This window comes from Nyctereutes procyonoides, unplaced genomic scaffold, assembly GCF_905146905.1.
Source record: "Nyctereutes procyonoides isolate TBG_1078 unplaced genomic scaffold, NYPRO_anot_genome, whole genome shotgun sequence".
NCBI lineage: Eukaryota > Metazoa > Chordata > Mammalia > Carnivora > Canidae > Nyctereutes > Nyctereutes procyonoides.
In genome coordinates, this window is record NW_026575123.1 from 5,435,248 (window position 1) to 5,456,872 (window position 21,625).

Here is a 21,625-nt window from a genome sequence, read left to right on the forward strand (position 1 = left end):
CTCCCTCTCAGGCCAACCCCCCAGAGCGGATCTCTTGTGGTCCTCTCCTTGAGGTCAGGGAGTGTGACGGGCCACCTGCCTGCAGTGCAGAGTTCACACTACAAAGGCAGCATTGAGTCAATGTGACAGACTCTATGGCTCACAAAGCCCAAAATATTTACCATCTGGCCCTTTATACAAAGTTTGCTGATCCCTGTTCTAGTTGAAAGAAGAAACAAATAAAAATACAAAATAAAAAACTAAATTAACATGTCATCCATCTATCTAAATAATTGTTCTAATTTTTCTCCAGAAATGTGGCATTTTCATGTTATTCTTTACTTTTTAATGTTAACCATAAGTTTTTTTCTCAAACATGTGTGTTATGAATAAATTCTCAGAGTACAAATATAGATTTTAAAATAGGCCCTCCTGTGATCTGGGTTACTCAGCAGTACAAATGGTTGTAGGAGATGCTGGATTTTTACATTATCTGCACTTTGATTCTCTTTAGCACTCAAAAAAGCCAACAAATATTATTTGAAGGTATGGAGTTTTTTTGTTTGTTTGGGGTTTTGTTTGCATGTTATGCCTAACTATGGCAACCTTTATTAACTCCCAGAAAAAAGTCCAAGTTTCAAAATAGCATGGACTCTTCATTCATGGGTAGAGTATTTTATAAAATTAGACAAGATTTCAGAGCTATATTCATGTTTTCCCCCGTCTCCCTGCCTGAAGTTGGGCTCTTACCTTCTTTTTTTACCTCATTCTCCATTTTATTGGAGTCAAGGTTGCTGGGTGCAGTGGTAATAATGGAGTTAATTCTGTTTTTCCCTTGGACTCTAATTTTTCTTGAGATTCTATGATATAAATGCTACTGGATCCTAATTTTCCTTCCCAATATTGCTATACAAATCCTTAAAACACTTAAATCTTTTTTTCTTAACAGTATTCTTAAAGTGTTAATTCTCCTACTTATCAGTTCTCCTACTTATTCTCCTAACTTATCAGTTATCAGGTAAATGTGATAGAATTCTTACTAAATAAGGATTCATTATGGTAAATTGCAATAGTAGCTTATTTTTAGGCTTCGATGCCTAATGAGGAGGAATGGTCTGTTTGAATAGGATAATAGGTCAAGGAAAACATGTATTGGGGAAGCTGTGGTCTTTTGTTTGCAAACTTATTTTTTTTTAAACATGTTTCCTCCTTGGTAGCAGCAAGGAGGTAACAATTAAGGTAATTTGTTGATATTTAGTATTTACTAACCTTTAGAGAAAACATTTCCATTTTTTTTTAAAGTTTGTACCTTTTTTTTTTTTTAAAGATTTTTTTAATTTATTCATGAGAAACACACACACACACACAGAGGCAGAGACACAGGCAGAGGGAGGAGCAGGCTCCATAGAGGGAGCCTGATGTGGGACTTGATCCCGGGACTCCAGGATCACATCCTGAGCTGAAGGCAGACACTAAACCGCTGAGCCACCCAGGGATCCCCAACATTTCCATTTTTTTAAAAGCTTCTTTTAAAGGCTTTTAAAGCATAAAAAGATTATAAAGGTATGATGAATTATATCTTCACTGGCACATAGCATATAATAGCTGTCAGATTTTTTTTCCAAATTTTTCATGAGCACAGGTTAAGTAAAATAAATTCTTTAAAAAAATTAGCATTGGTAAATACTGTATTCAAGGTATGAGATGGAAGTATATAGATGTTGATGCTTATCTCTTGAAATTTCTATGAAGATCCCAAGGATAGGAACATCTGATTTTGCTTGCCACGGTTTTCCCAGCACCTAGCTCACAGTAGGAGCTCAGAGACTATCTGCAGAAATTTATAATGTGCATGCCTCCCCAAACCCTCAGGTAGCTCATTCCATCAATCACTTTTCATTCTCCAACCTGTCCCTCCTTCCTTGATCTTAAGCCTCAGCAAACTTGCACATGCTGATCCAGCAAAACCCCTGTGCTTGCTCAGTCCTTAGCCACCTGCTCTGTCCTATCTACTTTCCTTCACAGCCACACTCATAGGCATTCTTAGAAATAAGAGAACTGTGGTAGGGAGACAGTTATTTTGGTCTCACAGAAGTCCCAGCTCCGACCTTTGCTAAAAGCTCTTAATTAAAGGAATGTAAAGAACAGAAAAATTTCCCCACAGCTCACTTATACCTGAACCCAGGACTCGGTGGATAGAAATTATGTACAGCTCTGCTCAGTGAAGGTTTTAACTCCAGGAGTGCTGCAAGGCCTGTCCTCCAAACCAATCCTGGTGGATGACCATTTCCACATATTAGACCTGCTGCAGTTGGAATTGAAGACAAAACATGAGGGATCCCTGGGTGGCACAGCGGTTTAGCGCCTGCCTTTGGCCCGGGGCGCGATCCTGGAGGCCCAGGATCGAATCCCACATCGGGCTCCTGGTGCATGGAGCCTGCTTCTCCATCTGCCTATGTCTCTGCCTCTCTCTCTCTCTCTGTGTGACTATCATAAATAAATAAATAAATGAATGAATGAATGAATGAATGAATGAATGAATGAAAGAAAGAAAGAAAGAAAGAAAGAAAGAAAGGAAGACAAAACATTAGTGTGCAGTTCCCTATGGGGTGGTGATTGTGGCATCTTGTGGCCTGAAGAATTACTTGAAGTAAAAAAGAGTTTAAGAAAATATTAAAAAATACCTCCCGAATCTGTATAAACAAAGCAATGTTTTATAAAGGGCACAAATTGGAATGTGCAAAAAAATTAGAATCGAAACTAAACTGACCTTTGGATGTCATCTAAGGCTTTATGCGGATTCCATGCCTTGGCAGACTGCTGTGAAAACGACTTTAAGGGGCAATTATTGTATAATAAAATGACACTGAGAAGGAAACAGTATTTATCCATATTATCTGATTAAAGATTTTTATCAAGCTTAACATTGATCCAAGCATTTTTTTGAAATCACAGGGTGAATTATGATCATGACAAATGCTGACTCAGAACCTATCCAAATTTTGAACGGGTTACCCTTTCCTGCAAATAGAGGTAACATAAAAATGTGCCAGATTTTACAGCTGACATTTCAGAAAATTAAACTAGCGATACTAGGAAATGACTATGATAAACTGAACAGCCTAATAAATGTGAAAACAGAAATCTCAGAAAAAATATAAACTTCAAGCAAGAACGCTAAAAATATTACAGACCAAATACCAAATAATTGTTTACATTTAAAGTATAATATTGACTTAATGATGATAGAATGGTGTTCCATCTTAGCATTTAAATGATCAAATATTCAATTCACTTACTGGTTACACTAAATGACTATACTGAAAAAAAAAAAAAAAAGCCCAGGGTACCTGGGTGACTCGGTGGGTTAAGCATCTGCCTTCACCCTGGGATCAAGCCCCACCTCGGGCTCCCTGCTCACAAAGGAGCCTGCTTCCCCCTCTCCCTCTGCTACTCGCCCTGCTTGTGCTTTCACAGTCTCAAATAAAATCTTAAAAAAAGAAAAAATCCAAAATGACCTATAGACTGGTTTGACAAGACTTGCTTTAATCTGAAAGAGTAATTTCCAAGAAAAGTTTCATACACACAGGATCTCAGAAGAGAAATCTAAAAATCCATCAAGGAATCACTTGCAAGAAAATAAAAGCCTTATCATATTATTGTACTATTTTTTTTAGGATACTACCAATTTTTGATGACATGGGATTCATGTGACAGGTATTTAAGATACAAAGTAAGAATAGGTATGTCTAGTCTAAACTCAATGCACACATTGTCTCACTGTGCGTGTGTATCTTTGTTCATAAAATATTCATACTTTGGGCCACTGGCTAATTCACACAACTCCTTTAGCTTCAATACTCTCATCTGTAAGATGGAGAAAATATCTGTGAAAATTATTAGGATTACTGGCTAGCTGAACTAGCTATTAAAGCACTTTTTAAAGAAAATTATATCAATGTAAATTAACAATATTGAGCATTCTTCATTTTGTCTTTTAATAATAAAAGCTCATATAACTGACAAATTCAATAAAATAATAGTAGTCACCTTCTCTAGCTATCTAATAATTTAGACACAGTTTAAAAGAAGCTTTTCCCATCACTAAGCTCACAAAGCTCTGGAAAAGTAAATAATCCTTGAGAAGATTCATGTTCTATACAATAAATAACCTTTCAATTTCTCCAAAGCCAGTATAATCCCGAAGGAAAATAATTCTTTTCTTTATCCCTTAAAATTTAAAACTTAGTTTTAACAATATTTTCAATAAGATTCTTATTCTGTACCAGCAATGGCAGTTCCTTAAAACAGAGATTTTAAATCCTTGCTTCTTTACTGCCCCTAACACAGATACCATATTTATATATCATCAGTAACACAGAGGATATCTTGGTGTAGAACATTTATTTATTTATTCCACGAAACACTCAAAGTTCAGGTCAGTGGGAAATAATTTTAATCAAAGAATTGTACATTTTCTTCCCACATATCTTGCTTTGTATTAGGAAATGACATTGCGATCCATTTCACTAAAATATTACAAAATATTTACAAGAAAATATTAAAATAACTCAAACACAAAAGGCAAGATGGGGTAAAATAAACTGTTTTTTTCAGAAATCTCTACTCCAGTGCCCACTGCACACAAGAAGAGAATCAAAACAAATAAGTAACAAGATCCCCTCGATCACAAGTTTCCAAAAAATTGGAGAAGGGGAACAAACTGGATGAAAACGGTGGTATGAAAGGGAATGGATGTTAGCAGCACTGCTTCAATAACCAATTTATTCTGAATGAAATAATCCTCTCTTATATGCAATAAATTCTGAACAAGGCTAAACTTTAGGATATTCCTTGAACTGAAATTTAAAAATACCCTGACAGTGAAAGTCGCTCTTTCACTAAGTTTAGTAAAAGCCTCTTTCCCCACCAACCTCTGGTATGAACAGAAACACTCTGGCATTAAGAGGTGTCACAGTAGCCCTTCCATCTCTTTCATGAAAGCTTCATAAACATCATCCTTGGTCTGAACGGAGACAGGAACAGATGGACCAGATTTGGGAGCTGCTTTGGCAAGAGGCACAGCAGAATCATCCTCTGACTTTCTTTGGGGAGCAGCAGCAGCCCCTTTATTCTCCCGACGTACCCTTAATGCCGTGGGCACGAATCGAGTAATCTCTGCCTTGGGATTAGTGATCTGTGGCTTGGCACTGATGGTTGCTGTGGCTTTCTTCTCAATGGTGGCTGCGCTTGTATCATCCGCCTTGGGTCGCTGAATCAAGTTGGGTGGAGCACTTAAAACCCCCGGGTTGGGCAAGGGAGCTGGTGGGAAAAGCCCAGGTGGGGCAGGTCCAAGTGGAGGCACCAAAGGTGGGCGCATCATGCCAGGACGAGGTGGAGGGATGCCTAAATGAAGGAGAAAACAGGCAGGTGAACACCATGAGAAACAGAGGCTGACAATTTTTTAAACATGGGCAATTTACAGAAAACAAGCTGAAACTATGATGCTCAGGAATAGATTTTGATAGTAAGGAGTACTTTATTGTGAAATAGTATTCACTTTCAGTCTATACCCCTGTACTTAGGTTTTCTTCCTCTCTGAGTAATGTACTGTCTTACAATACAAAGTCAACAACACTAACTGGTTTCAAGTATGATTTCAACTCTGAAAGCCCAAGACTCTACTCTAGCTGTATACTAGACATGTTATCAAGGCCAAGGTTGGGAGTTACATTCTCATGCATTATTTACTGATTTCCACACCATTCCTCCCCTGAAAAAGGTAACCCAATGGCCAGGAAATGAAATTTTAAACATCAAAGGACATGAATGTAACTAATCATGGTATGTTACCACCAATGGAAAAGAATTCAAGTCCTTTGATGGTTCAGACAACACCACTGTCATTTACCCAAAATTGCAGATCTGATTTTCTTCAAATGCCACTTTTAAGACTGAATAAAAATGCCAAATTTCATGGAACCTAAGATACTATTGCTTATATAGACTCATAATTATTCCAGATACCATGGAGAGTCCAAGCTGGGGAGCTTCAAAGGAGGCCTTCACATTAGACTGGGACAGTGTAATAAACCAGAAATACACTGGTACACTATGATAAAAGCACATGGAAATGTGCCTTGTAATTTCAAACTTTAAGTTGGTACATATAGTTAAGAAATATATGGAAATACATGGAATGACTTTACAATTGCCCCCCACCCCCACAAAACACACTACTCAAATGGAGAATTTAATCCCAAGTGGTCTCTGGCTGGGAAAAGCCCCTCACAGGACAAGGAGAATCCAGTGCAAATACTCTGTGGAAGAACTCAACTTCAACCCAGGCCAAAAGCTGTTAAAAAACATCATTTTAGGATACCCTTTGACTTCAGGATATTGAGATGTGAAAATATGTCTTAGAGCAAATGAAATATATAATAGTTAAATTTTTGTAGTAGAAATTAAAAGCTTCACCTGGAGGTGCAGGGGGAGGTAGCCTTGGTGGGGGTCCCCGAGGAGGAGGGCCAGGAGGCAGACCTGGAGGTGGACCCGGGGGAGGGCCAGGGGGTCGGCCTGGTGGTGGGCCTGGAGGCAAAAGTCGGGGTAAAGGCCCTCGGAGTCCTGGCATTCCAGGGGGCCTCAGGAATGGAGGAGCTCCTGAAAAGAGAAAAATGACAAACTAATGTAAGAGAAATACATACCAAGTCGTAACTGGTATAAAGATAACTCGAATGTGGTCTGACTTAGCATTTTAACTTGAAATCAGGTAACTTCAAAAACTGATCAAAACACAGGTGGAAAAAGAATTCACTCAACAAATATCTGAGCACCAGAGATAGAGCGCTAAACTTGTTATGGATCATTTCTCTTTATTTCCCAGTACTGATAAAAAATATAGTTTTTTTAAAGCACAGTTCTGCTGGGCTAGAAATTGAACAAAGAGGAAAAGATTTTTAAGTGGGTTCAAAAATAAGCTGAAAATGGAATACAAAGCAGAACTCTTTAAGCATTCCCCCTGAAACACAGGAAGATATGTAGGCAAGGATGACAGAAGATGACACAGGAGAGGTAATGTGCTTTGCACCACCAATCAAAAAGGGATGAACTCAAGCGAAGAAAACCTAACTGGCCAACTGTAGGATGAAGGACTATAAAATCATAAATTGCCAAGTTCAAACTTCAAAACAAACTTCTCATTCTTGTATGCCAAAGATTATATTAATACTGATCCCTTTTGTCTCTAAAGACTGACTTCCAACAATTCCCAACCAAGGAAGGATGCCTGATAGTATTTACTGTACCCTAATCTCATTAACTATCAATTTTGAATTGGGTCAACTTGTCATTAAAAATAACAGTACTAAAGAAACCCCCAGGTTCAATACTCCTGTTTCTGCCTGCTAACCTCAGAGCTACAGAACCCTGCAAAGAGAAGAGCTTTGGAGGAAAAGAAGGCTGTCAGAAGTACTATGAACTGTGAACAGTGGTATAGGAATAAGTAAATTGTACTATCCTTTATCTCCTAGAGACTTATACTAGGAAAAACAAAACATCACTACTAATATATATTTTCGGAATGACTTCGTCACTCTAATCACAGGTAGACTTAGTTAATTATTCACAATATATCAGTGTCTACTTACCTGGAGGTGGTCCAGGAGGAAGGCCAGTAGGTGGTCCAGGTGGCCGTAAAGGTGGAGCAGGTGGTGGTCCAAGAGGAGGTGGTCCTGGCATGGGAGGTGCTTGTATCTGAGAAGGAGGAACAGACTGTGGGGGAGCTTGCTGCTGTGAAGAAGTAGTAGATGTGCCGTCAGAAAGAGATTCCTCTTTATGCTGTTTCTGTGATTGCTTTTCTGCTTCAGAATCATCAGAATCATCTTCGTCATCATCCTCTGAAAATTCTTCTACTTCTCGTCCTTCCTCAGGGATTTCCTGACCTAGAAGAAATTTTAAACCAGGTGAAATGGAGTTGATTCATTTTCTACAGCCTGCAAAATAGCAAAGCCTGCAGACACATGCTCAATCAAGTGCTTTTTAAAAATTAACAAGTAACTAGCCTTCTTTAATAAACTACTTAGATGTGAAGGAATCAAGATAGTATTCTACTCATCTATGCTACTGGAGCAGTGAAACAAGCCTGGGCTTTAGAACAAGACAGACCTGGATTTAAATGCCAGTTTAACCACTTACTAGCTGGGTAACTTTGGGCAGCTTAGTCTCCAAATGTCTCCAAACCTTAACTTTTAAAAACAAGGATTTATTACTTATTTCAGAGTTGTTGAGACACTAAATAGGAAAATGTATGTAAAGGAAGTGGCAGGAGGAAATACCCAAAAGGTGATTTCACTCTTCTTTCCCTGTCTTACCTGCCATTCGAAGCATCATGGCTTGAAGAGGAGTCAGCTCCTTCATGTTCTTCTTTTTCTTCCTTGATTTTCCAGGCATATCTGCAAATCTTACACTCAGACCTAAGGGGTAGAGGGAGAGAATAGGGTGGATTAGAACAACAAAACTCAGCAAATGTTCCCTATATAATGTGATAAAGCACTAGATAGGATGCTGCTCACTATTTGGCAGAAGTTAAGTATAGAAAACAGTCATAAAAAGAAAGTATAAGAAGTGCCAACTGGTGGTAAACATGTTATTGTGATTTAAAATCTATAAATTTCAAAAACTTAAAGAATACTATTAACATCTTTATGCCAGTAAAACTGAACACCCAGATAACAGACATTTCTTTAAAAAAATAAAAATTATAAAAATTGGCCACAGAAGTGGTAAGACTACAACATATAAAATTGAAACGGTAGTTAAAAATCTATTTTTAACCTGGCCCAAATAATTTTATAAAGAAGTTCAGCCAAACATTAAATTACAGAAATTTCCTATAAAAGGGAACAGAAAAGATGGAATGCAATCCAGAACATATGAAGCTAGCACAACCTTGATACCAAAACTAACCAATTGTAAAATACAACTGACCACTGAACACAGGTTTGAACTGAGTGGGTACTTGCACAGTGGATTTTTTGTGATACGGTACAGTACTGAGAGTGTATTTTCCTTAAAAATTCTCTACCTTACTTTATTGCAAGAATGTAGTATATAATATATGCAACAACAAAACGTGTGTTAATTGATTATTCATGTTATCAGTAAAAAATCTGGTCAACAATAGGCTATTAGTAGGCTAACTGTGGGGGACTCAAAGTTATACACAGATTTTTGATTGTGCAGAGGGTCGGTGTTCCTAACCCCCATGTTGTTCAAGGGCCAATTTTATAACCACATTGAATCCAACAGTGCTTTAAAAGAAACACATCATAAACATATAGAGTTGGTCCCAGAAATGCAAAAGAAGGTTGAACATTAGAAAAGCCATGAATAGAATTCATTACAGTACACAACTTAAAATCCCTAACATCTCAACAGACACTTATAAAATATTTATAATAAAAATTCTTAGCAAACTTGGAATAGAAAGCACCTTTGTAACCTGACAAAACAGGCTATCCACTAGACACTATTAAACATCATGCTAAATGGTATGAAATTAGGAGCAGCCTTAGTTGGTAAACATTTACAAAGTTCCATGTGGGCAGGGCTTTAGTTTTATCTATTTTGTATCGTTGGTCTAGGAAAATTCCTTACATATAGTAAAAACTCAAATTTTAGTTGAATGTCAAATCACAGGATAGCCACTTTCAGCACACATCCATTGATAAGTATGTAAAAGTAAAACAAGTTGGCAGAAAAAAAGAAAAATGAGGCAAAGGATCACACGATTCCAGAGAAAAATGAAGCTGCTGTGGCTCTAAGAACTCCGTACTTTCTAGTACTAGCTCCTATATAAGTCGTCTATAATTTTCGTTATGAGCTCCATCCACCCCTTTAAGACAGCTTTTTGGTTTGCAACCACGATTCTTATGAAATATCAAAGACTTGTCATCACTTCAAATACGAACATCAGTAGTATTACAAATACATAAATATGCTGTTGTAGACTACAAAAACAATTTTGCTTTTATTTATTTTTAAAAGATCTTATTTATTTTAGAGAGAGAACAAGCACATGTGAGCGCTTGCATGTGTGAACAGGCGGCTGGCCTTGATCCCACAATCCTGAGATCATGACCTGGGCTGAAATTAAGAGTCAGATGCTTAACCCACTGAGCCATGCAGGTCCTCTGACAAAAATAATTTTAAAAGAAACTCAAAGACTGCAGAGGTGTGGCAGATTATACATTTTATATTGCTCAATATCTATCATGATGCTTAAACTTATCTTGATGAATGCCTTAACTACTTTTTAAAAGTACACATAACTCAGTTTGATTTTATTTTTTTTTATTATTTTTTTTAATGAATTAATTTTTATTGGTGTTCAATTTACCAACATACAGAATAACACCCAGTGCTCATCCCGTCAAGTGTCCCCCTCCGTGCCCGTCACCCATTCACCCCCACCTCCCGCCCTCCTCCCCTTCCACCACCCCTAGTTCATTTCCCAGAGTTAGAAGTCTTTATGTTCTGTGTCCCTTTCTGATATCTCCCACACATTTCAAATGGACATATATCATATATTATGGGTACTTCCATTAAATCATGAGTCTACTTGGAGGTGTACCAGAATTATAATTATGGTCTGGTTGATGTGAGACGAAATGAACACAGAAATTTAAATGGCTCCAGATAAAAACATTTAAGTAGGGGGAATCCCTGGATGGCTCAGCGATTTAGCACCTGCCTTTGGCCCAGGGCGTGATCCTGGAGTCCCAGGATCAAGTCCCACATTGGGTTCCCTGCATGAAGCCTGCTTCTCCCTCTGCCTGTATCTCTGCCTCTCTCTCTCTCTGCCTCTCTCGAATAAATAAAACCTTAAAAAAATATTTAAGCAGACTTACCAAAAAAACCCCAATGATATGAATATGGCTTTCTCAATCAAAATAGTTACATGGTTATTCTTTTGTTCCTATACAGACCCACAAGAGCCCATCTGTATGCTGTTGAATAGCTCTTTTTCTCTCAAAGTGAACTTTATTACATAGACTTCTTTATCACATACTCTGCTTAACTTTTTTCCCCTCACAAATGTCCACTGAGGACTATGTATCATGAACTTTTGAGTTTTTTGATATAAAGATGAATAAAACTATGACCCTTCTTTTCAAGGTGCTCACAATTACTTTCACAGATACACTAATAAATCAGGACCTTCATCTTGTCTGCTACTATCAATACCATGAACTTTCATTTGCACATACCTGACTTCTTTTCTTCATTGTTGTCTCTCTCGTTATCATCACGGTGCACAAATTCATCCCCTTCACTTTCTCCATCTGACCTGTCAGTGTCACTGTCATCAGTACTGTCATCATGCTTATCTTGATCCATGTCCTCAGGATATCCGTCATCTTCACTGGTGCTGGAAACATCATCATCATGACCCCGTTGAGCTGAAAAGGGAGAAGGGAGCAGGAAACATGTAAGATGACTGGATCCTCCACTTCATGGTATACCAAAGCACAGAAAACTGTGCTAACTCAGAATAGCTTCATTATTTAAAATGACTCTGTATGTAATAGTTCTTCATATAGTCTGAAAATATTTCCGTTTGGTAATAGTTTTAAAATCTTTTTGATAATGTAAAATATTTTTTAAAAAGTTAAAATTTGAAAACAAATTCTACTTAGAAACTGGTACACGTACACACACACACACACACACACACACACACACACACACACACCAGTAACTATATACAATTATGCTCTGGTATGATAGCAATAAAACTGAAAAGGAAACAGGTATCCAAGGCTTAAGGAATCTCAAAAAAAAAGCCTAATTTAAAACACAATAAATATTTCTGTACTTCCTAATGTGTGTTGGTTTTTCTTGGGTAAATTCTATGATTTATCCATCTGTTAGTAAGTATATGTAATCATGATTTATCTCCTAAGTTCTGAGGATGGTGAACAAGATGTTAAACAGGACCAACATAAAAAAATGACAGTGGAAAAGCTGCAAGAGCAAAAGGAAGTCACTCCTTACCAAGTTCTGGGCTATATAACATGTCTTCATCCCGCCTGCGAGGGGGAAGATCTAGGGCAAAGCCCACTTTACGGCCATACATTTGCAAGACTTGAGGAGGTGGTGGACCAGGGGGAGGACCAGGAGGTTTTCTACCAGGGGGCAAACGTGGCACACCATGTCCAAGAAGAGGAAGTATAGAAACTGCCCGTGTGGGAGGTCTGTAAAGAAAATTTTACAGTAATCACATTAACAATATTTATTTCTTCTTCTAAAATATTTTCAAGGGATTTCTTACCTCACATTTAATCAAGTAAGGCACTGCTTACATTCCCATTGCCTTTTAATTCCCACTGCAATAATTTTGGCAGTGGACAGCCAAAAGGTACTTTTAATAAATATTATTTAATTATGCTACTGCTTCCTCACCCATAGGCTGAGGTCTTTTTAAGGATGGAGGGTGGCTGGGCACCAGGAAGTGGAATGTCCTGGATCAAGATGTTGGAAGGAGCATGTGGCATATCTGGCAAGGGAATACTCTCCACTTCCACATGCTGAGCATTCTGAAACAGAGAAAAATCTTTCAATAGTATAAGAGCAACCCACAAACTCAACAGTTAAAATTCAGTATCTGCTGTTTCATAACCTGGATTTGCTTTCTACCTAACATTAAGTATCAGGAAAAACAAGAATATCAGTATTTGTCAACATTTCCAAAGTCTGTTGATGAATGGAAAGAATCTCTATCACCTTTAAAAGAAACAAAACTCAGCTGTTTTTCTCCCTTATTATTAACTTATCCTTTTGGGTTATGGTTAACTGTTAAAAGTATCTAGCACCGGGATCCCTGGGTGGCGCAGCGGTTTGGCGCCTGCCTTTGGCCCAGGGCGCAATCCTGGAGACCCGGGATCGAATCCCACGTCGGGCTCCCGGTGCATGGAGCCTGCTTCTCCCTCTGCCTAGGTCTCGGTCTCTGCCTCTCTCTCTCTCTCTCTCTGTGTGACTATCATAAATTAAAAAAAATTAAAAAAAAAAGTATCTAGCACCAAAGCCATCCTTTTAAATATTCTGTATGATAATTAACACTTATCAATGAACTTATAAATACTATATATCCAATGGTAGAGCTTGGGTTTCTAAAATTAGTCTTTGTTGGATTTCTGCCACATACTAGCTGTACGACTAAGCAAGTTCCTTGGTTTCCTTATCTGTAAAAGGGGACCTATACTACCTGCTTTGCAAAAATTATACCATTTGGGTTTTTTACATTTTTGAGACAAAACTCCCAGTGAAATTAAATTCTGAGTTTTGACAAATGCGTCTAGTTCACATTTCTTCTCAATCATCCCTAACACTATCCCAAAGCAACCACCGTTACAAACGCTTTCATTCATAGATTAATTCTGCTGGTCCTACAATTTCATACAAATGGAATCCTAACTATGATAGAAATTCAACATGCTTTGAGATTTATCCATTAAATTTTTTTCTTAATTCCTGTTGTTTTGAGTATCAGTAGAGCATTTATTTATATTGCTGAGTACATTCAATTTTATAAATATTCTAGGTTGTTTATTCATTTTCCTATTAATGGACATCTGGGCTATTTCCAGTTTTTAGCTATTACTATACTGGCAGATGGATTAATTTCTCTTGTATAAATATACATCACTAAGATTGGTTGGTTCATGAGATAGTTTGACAAGAAATTGCCATAATGAAGTTTATATGATAGGAAATTGCCAAGAGGAAGAAGTCCATCATGACCAATTCTCCCATTAACAATTTAAAAAGCAAATCTAAATATAACATTTTAGTTTACCTCTCTAGAGAAACTTGATTACCTTGACAGCATCAAAATATTGGCTAAGTTGAGCCCTCTTCTGTTCATATTCCACTTCTAGCTTTCTCAATTCTTTGTAAATGTCCGGATTCTCTTTTTCATAGAGTCGTAGAATACGTTCAAAGGTTTCACGCAGCTTTTTACGCTTGTCTTTCAGCACCTTCTCATTTAACTGTGGTTGCTGCACTGGGTTGAACTCTGAAAGAAAAGAGCAGATACTGAGATTCAAAACAAAGAGTCACTTCGTTTAGGTATCAACTAGCTATATCACTTAATAAAATCTCCTTTACGATTTTACTTATTTATTCATGAGAGACACAGAGAGAGAGGCAGAGACATAGGCAGAAAGAGAAGCAGGCTCTATGCAGAGGGCCCAACGTGGGACTCAATCCCAGGTCTCCAGAATCACGCTCTGGGCTGAAGGCGGTGCTAAACTGCTAAGCCACCCAGGATGCCCCATAAAATCTCCTTATATGATAAAGCTTTTAACAGGGATTTATATCTTAAATTTTATTAAATTTTATTTAATAAAATTTTAAATTTTATTAAAAAGAAGTGCAATAGGTTTTTTTTTAAAATTCCACCCCTTTAAGATAGCCATTAATTTTATTTTCTTTTCTAAGTCTAATGTCATCTAATTAGTTGATTTTCATCATTACTGTAAATTTTTATTACATAAAAATAAATTTTTATTTATGCTAACAACTTGCTATAGTATAGTGAGGCTTCAGCCAGACAGATTAATTATGTCACTTAATTCTGAGATCTTAGGCACTTGAATTCTCTTATGTTTAGCTTCTTCATCTGGAAAATGTGGACATCAACTACTCACAACAAAGCTTTGATGACTAAGTGATCACAAAATATCCTGTGGTGTTTAGCTTGCAGCTTAATTATTTTTATGACAGACTGATATTGTCTAACTACCATATAATTCCTTCTCTTTCCATGTGTTCAACAGGGGGCTTAATTTCAGGTCTTTTACCCCAAAAAGGATTATTAGCACAAGACTCCTGAGCTTGCCTGGTCAATTATACGTGCCTCCCTCTGTTGTCCTCACCAGTGACTGACTCAGAGATCAACTGGCACATGATTCAAGTTGAAACCAGATCATTCTCTGAGACTTTGTGAATGTGAGAGTGTGACGCTCCTTTACAGGAGGGATAAAATAAACCTAGAGTTATAACCTTGTCTCCCACCAGTTCCAAGCACATATTCTTACTTCCCATCCCAAGCAGTTCATTAGCAATATGCTGAATGAAGCTAACAAGAGAGTAGACCAGGCAGATGAACAGTCTCAATAACCATACCTGTGTTTTCTAGGAAGGCTTCCCTCTGGGATTTCCCAATTATGGGAGTCAATCTATGTATTTCTTCTGCCTAAACTAGTTTGCACTGAGCCCTCAACAGTATTCCCTTCTCCCTTTTCCTTTTTTTTTTTTAAAATGATAACAAGTTTAATTATCTTCTTCCCTAAATCCTTTTAACCTAGGTGATTTATTCAGAAGAGGATAGTCTTACAACATACACTATTCTTGGTGTGATTAATGAAAGTGTTGAATGCCTGAGTTTTAATCCCAGTTTGCTACTTCCTAATAGCATGACCTTGAGAAAAGTATACAATCTCTCTGTGCCTGAGTTTCCTCATCCATAAAATAGGTTAATACACCTACCTGAAAGTTGTTTTAAGGATTAAATAGCATATGGAAAAAACTGGTGCATAGCAAAATAAGAGCTCAATAAACCTCCATTACTACTATTATCTCCTTTTAAAACCACATAAATCAATCTGAATTTAATAGGTCATTTCATGTCTTGACACTCTAGGGATAACAACTGCCCACAGTAATATTTAAACCAGAGGCAACAAATGGGATCAGTTAGAGCTGAACTGAGAAAGATTTGCGATCAAGCAATCTGATCCAGAACTAATTATTAAATAAAATTTAATTTAGCCCAGGCTAAATGCACAAGCTACGTTACATTATTAAAAGAACCTCTAATACCATAACCCCACATAACTGGACTTTTTTATTTTTAAAGATTATTTACTTATTTGATGGGGGAGGGGGCACAAGCTGGGGGAGCAGCAGGCAGAGGCAGAGGGAGAAGCAGGCTCCCTGCTGAGCAGAGAGCTCATTATGGGGTCCACTCCCAGGACCCTGGGATCATGACCCGAGCCAAAAGCAGATGCTTAACCGATTGAGCCACTCAGGCACCCCTGGATTTTTTTTTTTTTTCAACCCATTTAATGTATTATTGAGATCCACTGTACCTTTTTCACCTACTATCTGATCTTTGGCAAACCACTTAAACTGAGTACCTTTGAAAACAAATCTTGTCAAGATAATTTCCTTATGCAAAAAAAAAAAAGGAGCAGGATGCAAAACAATTAAAAATCTCATGTTCTAATATTAAAAATATTAGATGGGTTGCAATAAAATTTCCTATGGGAACATCACACAGAGAATTCTGAAGCAACTTGGAGGCAAGGATTATCTTGTGTGATTCCAGTTACGACAAAAAGTAGTCATACTGAAGATGTATGTGAAGAAACTAAGTAAAATCATTCAAAAAAATGTGAAAAATGAGATTTCCTAACGATATATATGATATTCTATAAAATTAAATTTTAAGTAGTTCACGATTTCTTCTACCACCTTACTTAGTGGGTCAAGTGTCTTATCTTCTCACTGGAAAAAATGGGGAACTGATAAATTCATGGTAGCCTAATATTTAGATTTACATGGTAGTTGCCAACATTAAAAAAATTAAAAACTCCAGGGATCCCTGGGTGGCGCAGCGGTTTGGCGCCTGCCTTTGGCCCAGGGCGCGATCCTGGAGACCCGGGATCGAATCCCACGTCGGGCTCCCGGTGCATGGAGCCTGCTTCTCCCTCTGCCTGTGTCTCTGCCTCTCTCTCTCTCTCTCTCTCTCTCTGTGCGACTATCATAAATAAATAAAAATTTAAAAAAAAAAATTAAAAACTCCAGATTTCAGTCTCCTCTCAACAACTAGTTCAAGCTAAATAACAGCACCCATCTTACTCTAGAGGAGATCCCCAGTGTGCAACTGCTCCCCATCATTCCTTGTTTTTCTGATGCTAAAACTAAACCCAAAGTGTCAAATGTCATCATGCTTTTCTGTTTTTCTTATATCTGTGCTGCTTTACTCATTACCTGTTTGCCTGCCTCTGTGTATCAGACTATACCTCTGCTCTAAAATCTAGCCTTTTAAAATAAACTCTTACCCATTTCATCCAATTTCTCCATGTCCCGGATAATCTGTTTGGGATCCTTCATCTTCAAAACTGCAGCTCGTACCATCATGCGCTGTTTTTTGTTCTTAGGAAAAAAAAGAGCACTGTGTTAAAAAATTGGACCTTCCTGAAATTCTACTTCAATTTGCATCAATAATCTATTAAAATTGAGTTGAACTTCTTGATTTCTGGTCACTTGTTTCAACCACCATAACAAAGCCATGTCATTTTTGGCTCTCAAAAAACGTTTCAACTTTAGACAAAAAGATAATCACTATTTAGTACATGTGCTTTCTAAGGCAAAGAGTTCTTTTAATTTTGTGAGATCTTTAGCAATTACTTAAAAAATTTAAGATTTTTTTTTTGGGCTAAATTCTAAAACTATATATACTAGAGAAAAGTTTTACAGGATTTGATGCTAACCAGTACAATAGGAAAAGTTCAATTAAAAACTATTAAAAATCTGTATTCTTTCAGGTATTCAAGAATGACACTAAAAAGTAAACACTGTCTTATTCTGGGAAAACACTTTGCCACAAACTCAATAGGTACATAATAAGGAAAACGAACCCACAAAGCTACTCAGAATCACATTTATTTTCACTCACTAAATCAGTAGCTTTTAACAAAGTAGTATGCTTTAACAGCGCCAAAAAAAAAAAAAAATCCTTTCAAAGATATCTATTTAACTCAGTGGGAAAGATAATCAAATATACAATATTAGGATATCATGAGCTTATCTGTAAAGTTATTTCAGTTCAGTTTCCAAGTACAGTATTTTGGCTTAGTAAATTTTATTGTTTGTTATAAGAAGCATAAAGTATCTTTTCTGACAAATAATTGTAAATGTTGTTTTGAAATCCACTAATCCCAAATAATCAGATGTGCGAAACGTCACTTAGGGGTAATAGGATGCTTCTGAAATCATACCTTCTTTAATTCTCTCTTCCGGGCTTCTTTTCCTTGAGAGAGACAGAGAAAATATAAAACTTTCAAATCCTGAACACTAGCATTTTCTCTAATTTAATACAAATAATAATTAATGTGGGAGGCTATTCTGTGCATTGCAGTGTATTTAGCAGCATCTATGGCCTCTACCCACTAGATGCCAATAGCAACCTTTAATTATGTCAACCAAAATCTTAAGAGATTTTTGCTTTAAGTTTTTCAACACTAGTCTGTCCAAAATTTCAAATACAAAAAGAAAGTTTCAAGCCAATTATACTTGGCAAGTCAATCAAATTAAAAGTATGAGTATTAATTTTTTTGCATGTTTAAAGGTTTCATCATGTGCCTACAACACTGGATAACTTTATACAACTAACTGACTCCTAGCAACACTGATTTTATAATTAAGACATAATAGATTCTCCAGTGCTTGCAATTTTTATCACTCCTCTTCTTTATCATTCCACACCAATGGACACTTACGGGCTTGGTCTGTGGGGTTCATAAATTTTCCACTCTTGGTGGATGATGTAGATCTCCGTCCCATGTTGACAACTTATATGGTTTACCTGGCTCATTAAAAAAAAAAAAAAAAAAAAAAAAAACCCTGCAAAGACAAAGACAGAGTTTATTCTTCTGATAATTACAAAATATCTTCCTTCTTATATTACAAAATTTCTTCCTACCAATCTCTTGAAAAGTAACATTCCTTTAGTTTTTTTTTAAAGGTTTTATTTATTTGTTTATTCATGAGAGACACAAAGAGAGAGAGGCAGAGACATAGGCAGAGGAAGAAGCAGGCTCCCTGGGGGAGCCTGATGCAGGGACTTGATCCCAGGACCCGGGGGGATCACGCCTTGAGCCAAAGGCAGATGCTCAACCACTAAGCCACCCATGTGTCCTAAAAAGTAACATTCCTTTGATTGTTAACTTTTTTTAATGGATCATGGACTAATTCTGAAATTGAAAAAAAAAAATCACGAACCGCTTTAATATAGGATAAACCATGAATATGAAAAGCCATTAGTCCTTTTCCTACACCCTCCCCTTGTTTTTATGTAGGGTGAAAGAGGAATAAAAAGGGAATGGGGTAATGATCTGGGTTCAACAACAAATGTCTCCCTTGTCTCTCCCCATGGAGAGAGAGATCTAATCTAATTCAGATTTAGTTCTAATTCACATGTAATTTTTGACTCACAAGAGCAAACAACAACGTAACTAAGAGTGCAAATATTAAAAATGAAAGTATTACACGAAGAAGTGTCCAAAAACGTCAAGACATGAACTATTCTACTAGCACCTACTTGACTCCTGACTTCTATTTCTTTTTATGGTAACCGAAAGGGATGACTGTGTTTGAGGGAAAATATTTTGCAAGTCAATATTTCTATTAACCCAAGACACTGCTATTTTACTTCTTTCTCTTATTCCAATTGTTTAACTTTTTAATACTTACTCTTTTCCAATAATAAAGTTGACAAATTCACCCCCTTTAAAGTAGACTTTTAAAGGGTGTGAAAGGGACGATCATGAGGTCAATTTTTTCCAGTAGCCCACACAATTAATTATAATACCCTCCCTTCTTCCTTGAAGATTTTGTCAGAAAAGCTCATTAGTTAACGCCTCTTTCAGCAAGTCCTCAAATGCCTTCATTTCTGCTAAATGCTCCAGAGCTGTTCCAGTGGCAACTAACTGACCCTGTCCAGGGTTTCCTTCTCAGAAGAAGTGGGAGAAGGTGAGAAGGTGAGAAGGTAGGCGGAAACAAGCAAAATTAATATAAATACGGCCTCTCTTCTTCTTCTTCTTCTTCTTTTTTTTTTTTCCGATGGCCTGTGATCTTCCTTGCTGTCCTCTCTCAGTTACCCTCGGGCTACCGTTCTGACCCTCCTCTCCCACAGGTGAAACAAAAAACAGGTGGGAATTAGAAGAATTTCTACAGGAGACAATGCAGCCCTAGTCTGCACAAACCGCTTTTTGTCTACAAGAGAAACGATAAGGAAATCGCGCCACAGAACCGTGGCGGGGCGGGGGGAACCCCTATACTGAACCGAAGAGGCCGGGGTTCAAGCGGGACTGAGCCCAGGTCCACCCAGAGAGACAACGGCACCAGCAACTGCCAAAACCATAGAGACGGTTGATCCTGACTCGAGGTCCATGAAGGCGTCAAATCTAAAGCAACCCGCCAACGGGCCGGCAAGAGAGGCGCTAACCGACTCGGGCGAGCTGCTGCTTCACGCTAGAAGCCGCACCGCTCCGGGCTCCAGGATCCCCCGGCCCCCGGCCCCCGACCCGGGAGACCCACACCGCGGAGGGGAAGAACCGGGCAGAGGGGCCTGGTGTCCCCGAGGCAGCCGCAGGGCCCGGGGCCGAGACGGGAAAGAAAGATGGAGAAACGGAGTGAGACAACCCTGCACACTCACACTTCTGCTGCGTTCCTGGGACTGCGAGAAGCGGGGAGGGAACGATTCTCGGCCTCTTCTACTTCGTAGGGGCCTTCACCTCAGCCAGCCGGTCAGCCACCCAGCCACCGCCATCTTGAAACCTCGCGCCCCTCCGCCATCCCTACGTCACTTCCTATTCCTGAGGATCCAGGATCTTAGCGTTTCTCGGCCCTGGCACCATAGAGAGGAACCAAGACCCCCAGGACCAGAGTCTCTTCCGCTCCGCATCATACCGTATTGGTTGATTCTGTGCTAAGGGCCCGCCCTCATGGCGCAGAACCGCAGTAATTGACACTTCTTTAGACCAATAGAAAGAAAAACCTAGCGGGTCGGGCAGGTGATTGGCTGATGGGAGGACTACTTTGCCTCTCCGACCGAGACGATTTGACTTAATTTCCGGAAGCTCTTATTACCGCCGTGCGGGATACCGGCTTTTTCGGGCCAGGGTGATGTTTTGCGGTCAGTCGGCTGGACTTGTTAGTTTTGGGGTTTTTTGTTTTTGTTTTTGTCTTTTTCATGATGTAAGCAAGCGCGGCCTCTTGAGAGTGTCTGTCTGAAAACGGATCCCTGAGTAACATTTGCTAGTGTGCCTGTTGCGCTTTGCTACCATCACGGCCGTTCCCAAGTTTATAGGCACAACAGATCGTTTGTAGACCTGAGCGAATGAATCATCAGTGCCCGTGTGAAAGTCCCAGATTGTTCGTAAACGATAGATTAATCTACAATAAGGTTTTTTTTTTTTTTAGGTGGAAATGGGATGCAAGTTTGCAATTTTTAAATTTGCAAGTTTTAAATTTACGAGTCACGAGGCTGATGGGTACTGGCTTCTGCCTTTCGGTCTTTACACCAGCTAGGAGTCCTTTATGACATCACTGTACCTGTGTGCGGATTATCACTTAGGTGCAGTCATCGTCCTCTTCCTTCTGTCCACGACTCTTACCCCCCCCCTTCCCCTTAAGGGTAAGTTTAAACACTTAACAAATTTGACTTCTAAGAGATACCCTTTGTTATCACTGATCTTAATATCCCTTATAGGAAAATATGGGAGGCCGAGGTCAGTTCTTAACTACCCATTATAAACACTCCAAACTACCAAAGGAGATAACACGTTGGTTTTTAACA

At 38.3% G+C, this 21,625-nt stretch overlaps 1 protein-coding gene across 1 annotated transcript; it reads right to left on the bottom strand.

The window, feature by feature from the left end:
- Positions 1-3,502: 3,502 nt before the first annotated feature.
- WBP11 (WW domain binding protein 11) lies at positions 3,503-18,669 on the bottom strand. Its single transcript, XM_055336817.1, has 11 exons — positions 18,546-18,669; positions 18,045-18,076; positions 17,106-17,199; positions 13,857-14,053; positions 12,442-12,575; positions 12,034-12,233; positions 11,247-11,438; positions 8,349-8,450; positions 7,626-7,919; positions 6,457-6,639; positions 3,503-5,385 (listed from the first exon to the last, which is right to left on the bottom strand). Exons 1-11 carry the CDS (start codon positions 18,607-18,609, stop codon positions 4,952-4,954), a joined length of 1,926 nt encoding a protein of 641 aa, XP_055192792.1. The 5' UTR covers positions 18,610-18,669; the 3' UTR covers positions 3,503-4,951.
- Between the last annotated feature and the right edge of the window lie 2,956 nt (positions 18,670-21,625).

Coding starts and splice junctions, on each gene's coding strand:
- WBP11 (XM_055336817.1), bottom strand. CDS start 18,609: ATGGGACGGAGATCTACATCATCCACCAAGAGTGGAAAATTTATGAAC. Junction 17,200..18,044: donor GGAAGAGAGAATTAAAGAAG/GTATGATTTCAG, acceptor TTTTTTCCTAAG/AACAAAAAACAGCGCATGAT. Junction 7,920..8,348: donor CATGATGCTTCGAATGGCAG/GTAAGACAGGGA, acceptor AATTTCTTCTAG/GTCAGGAAATCCCTGAGGAA.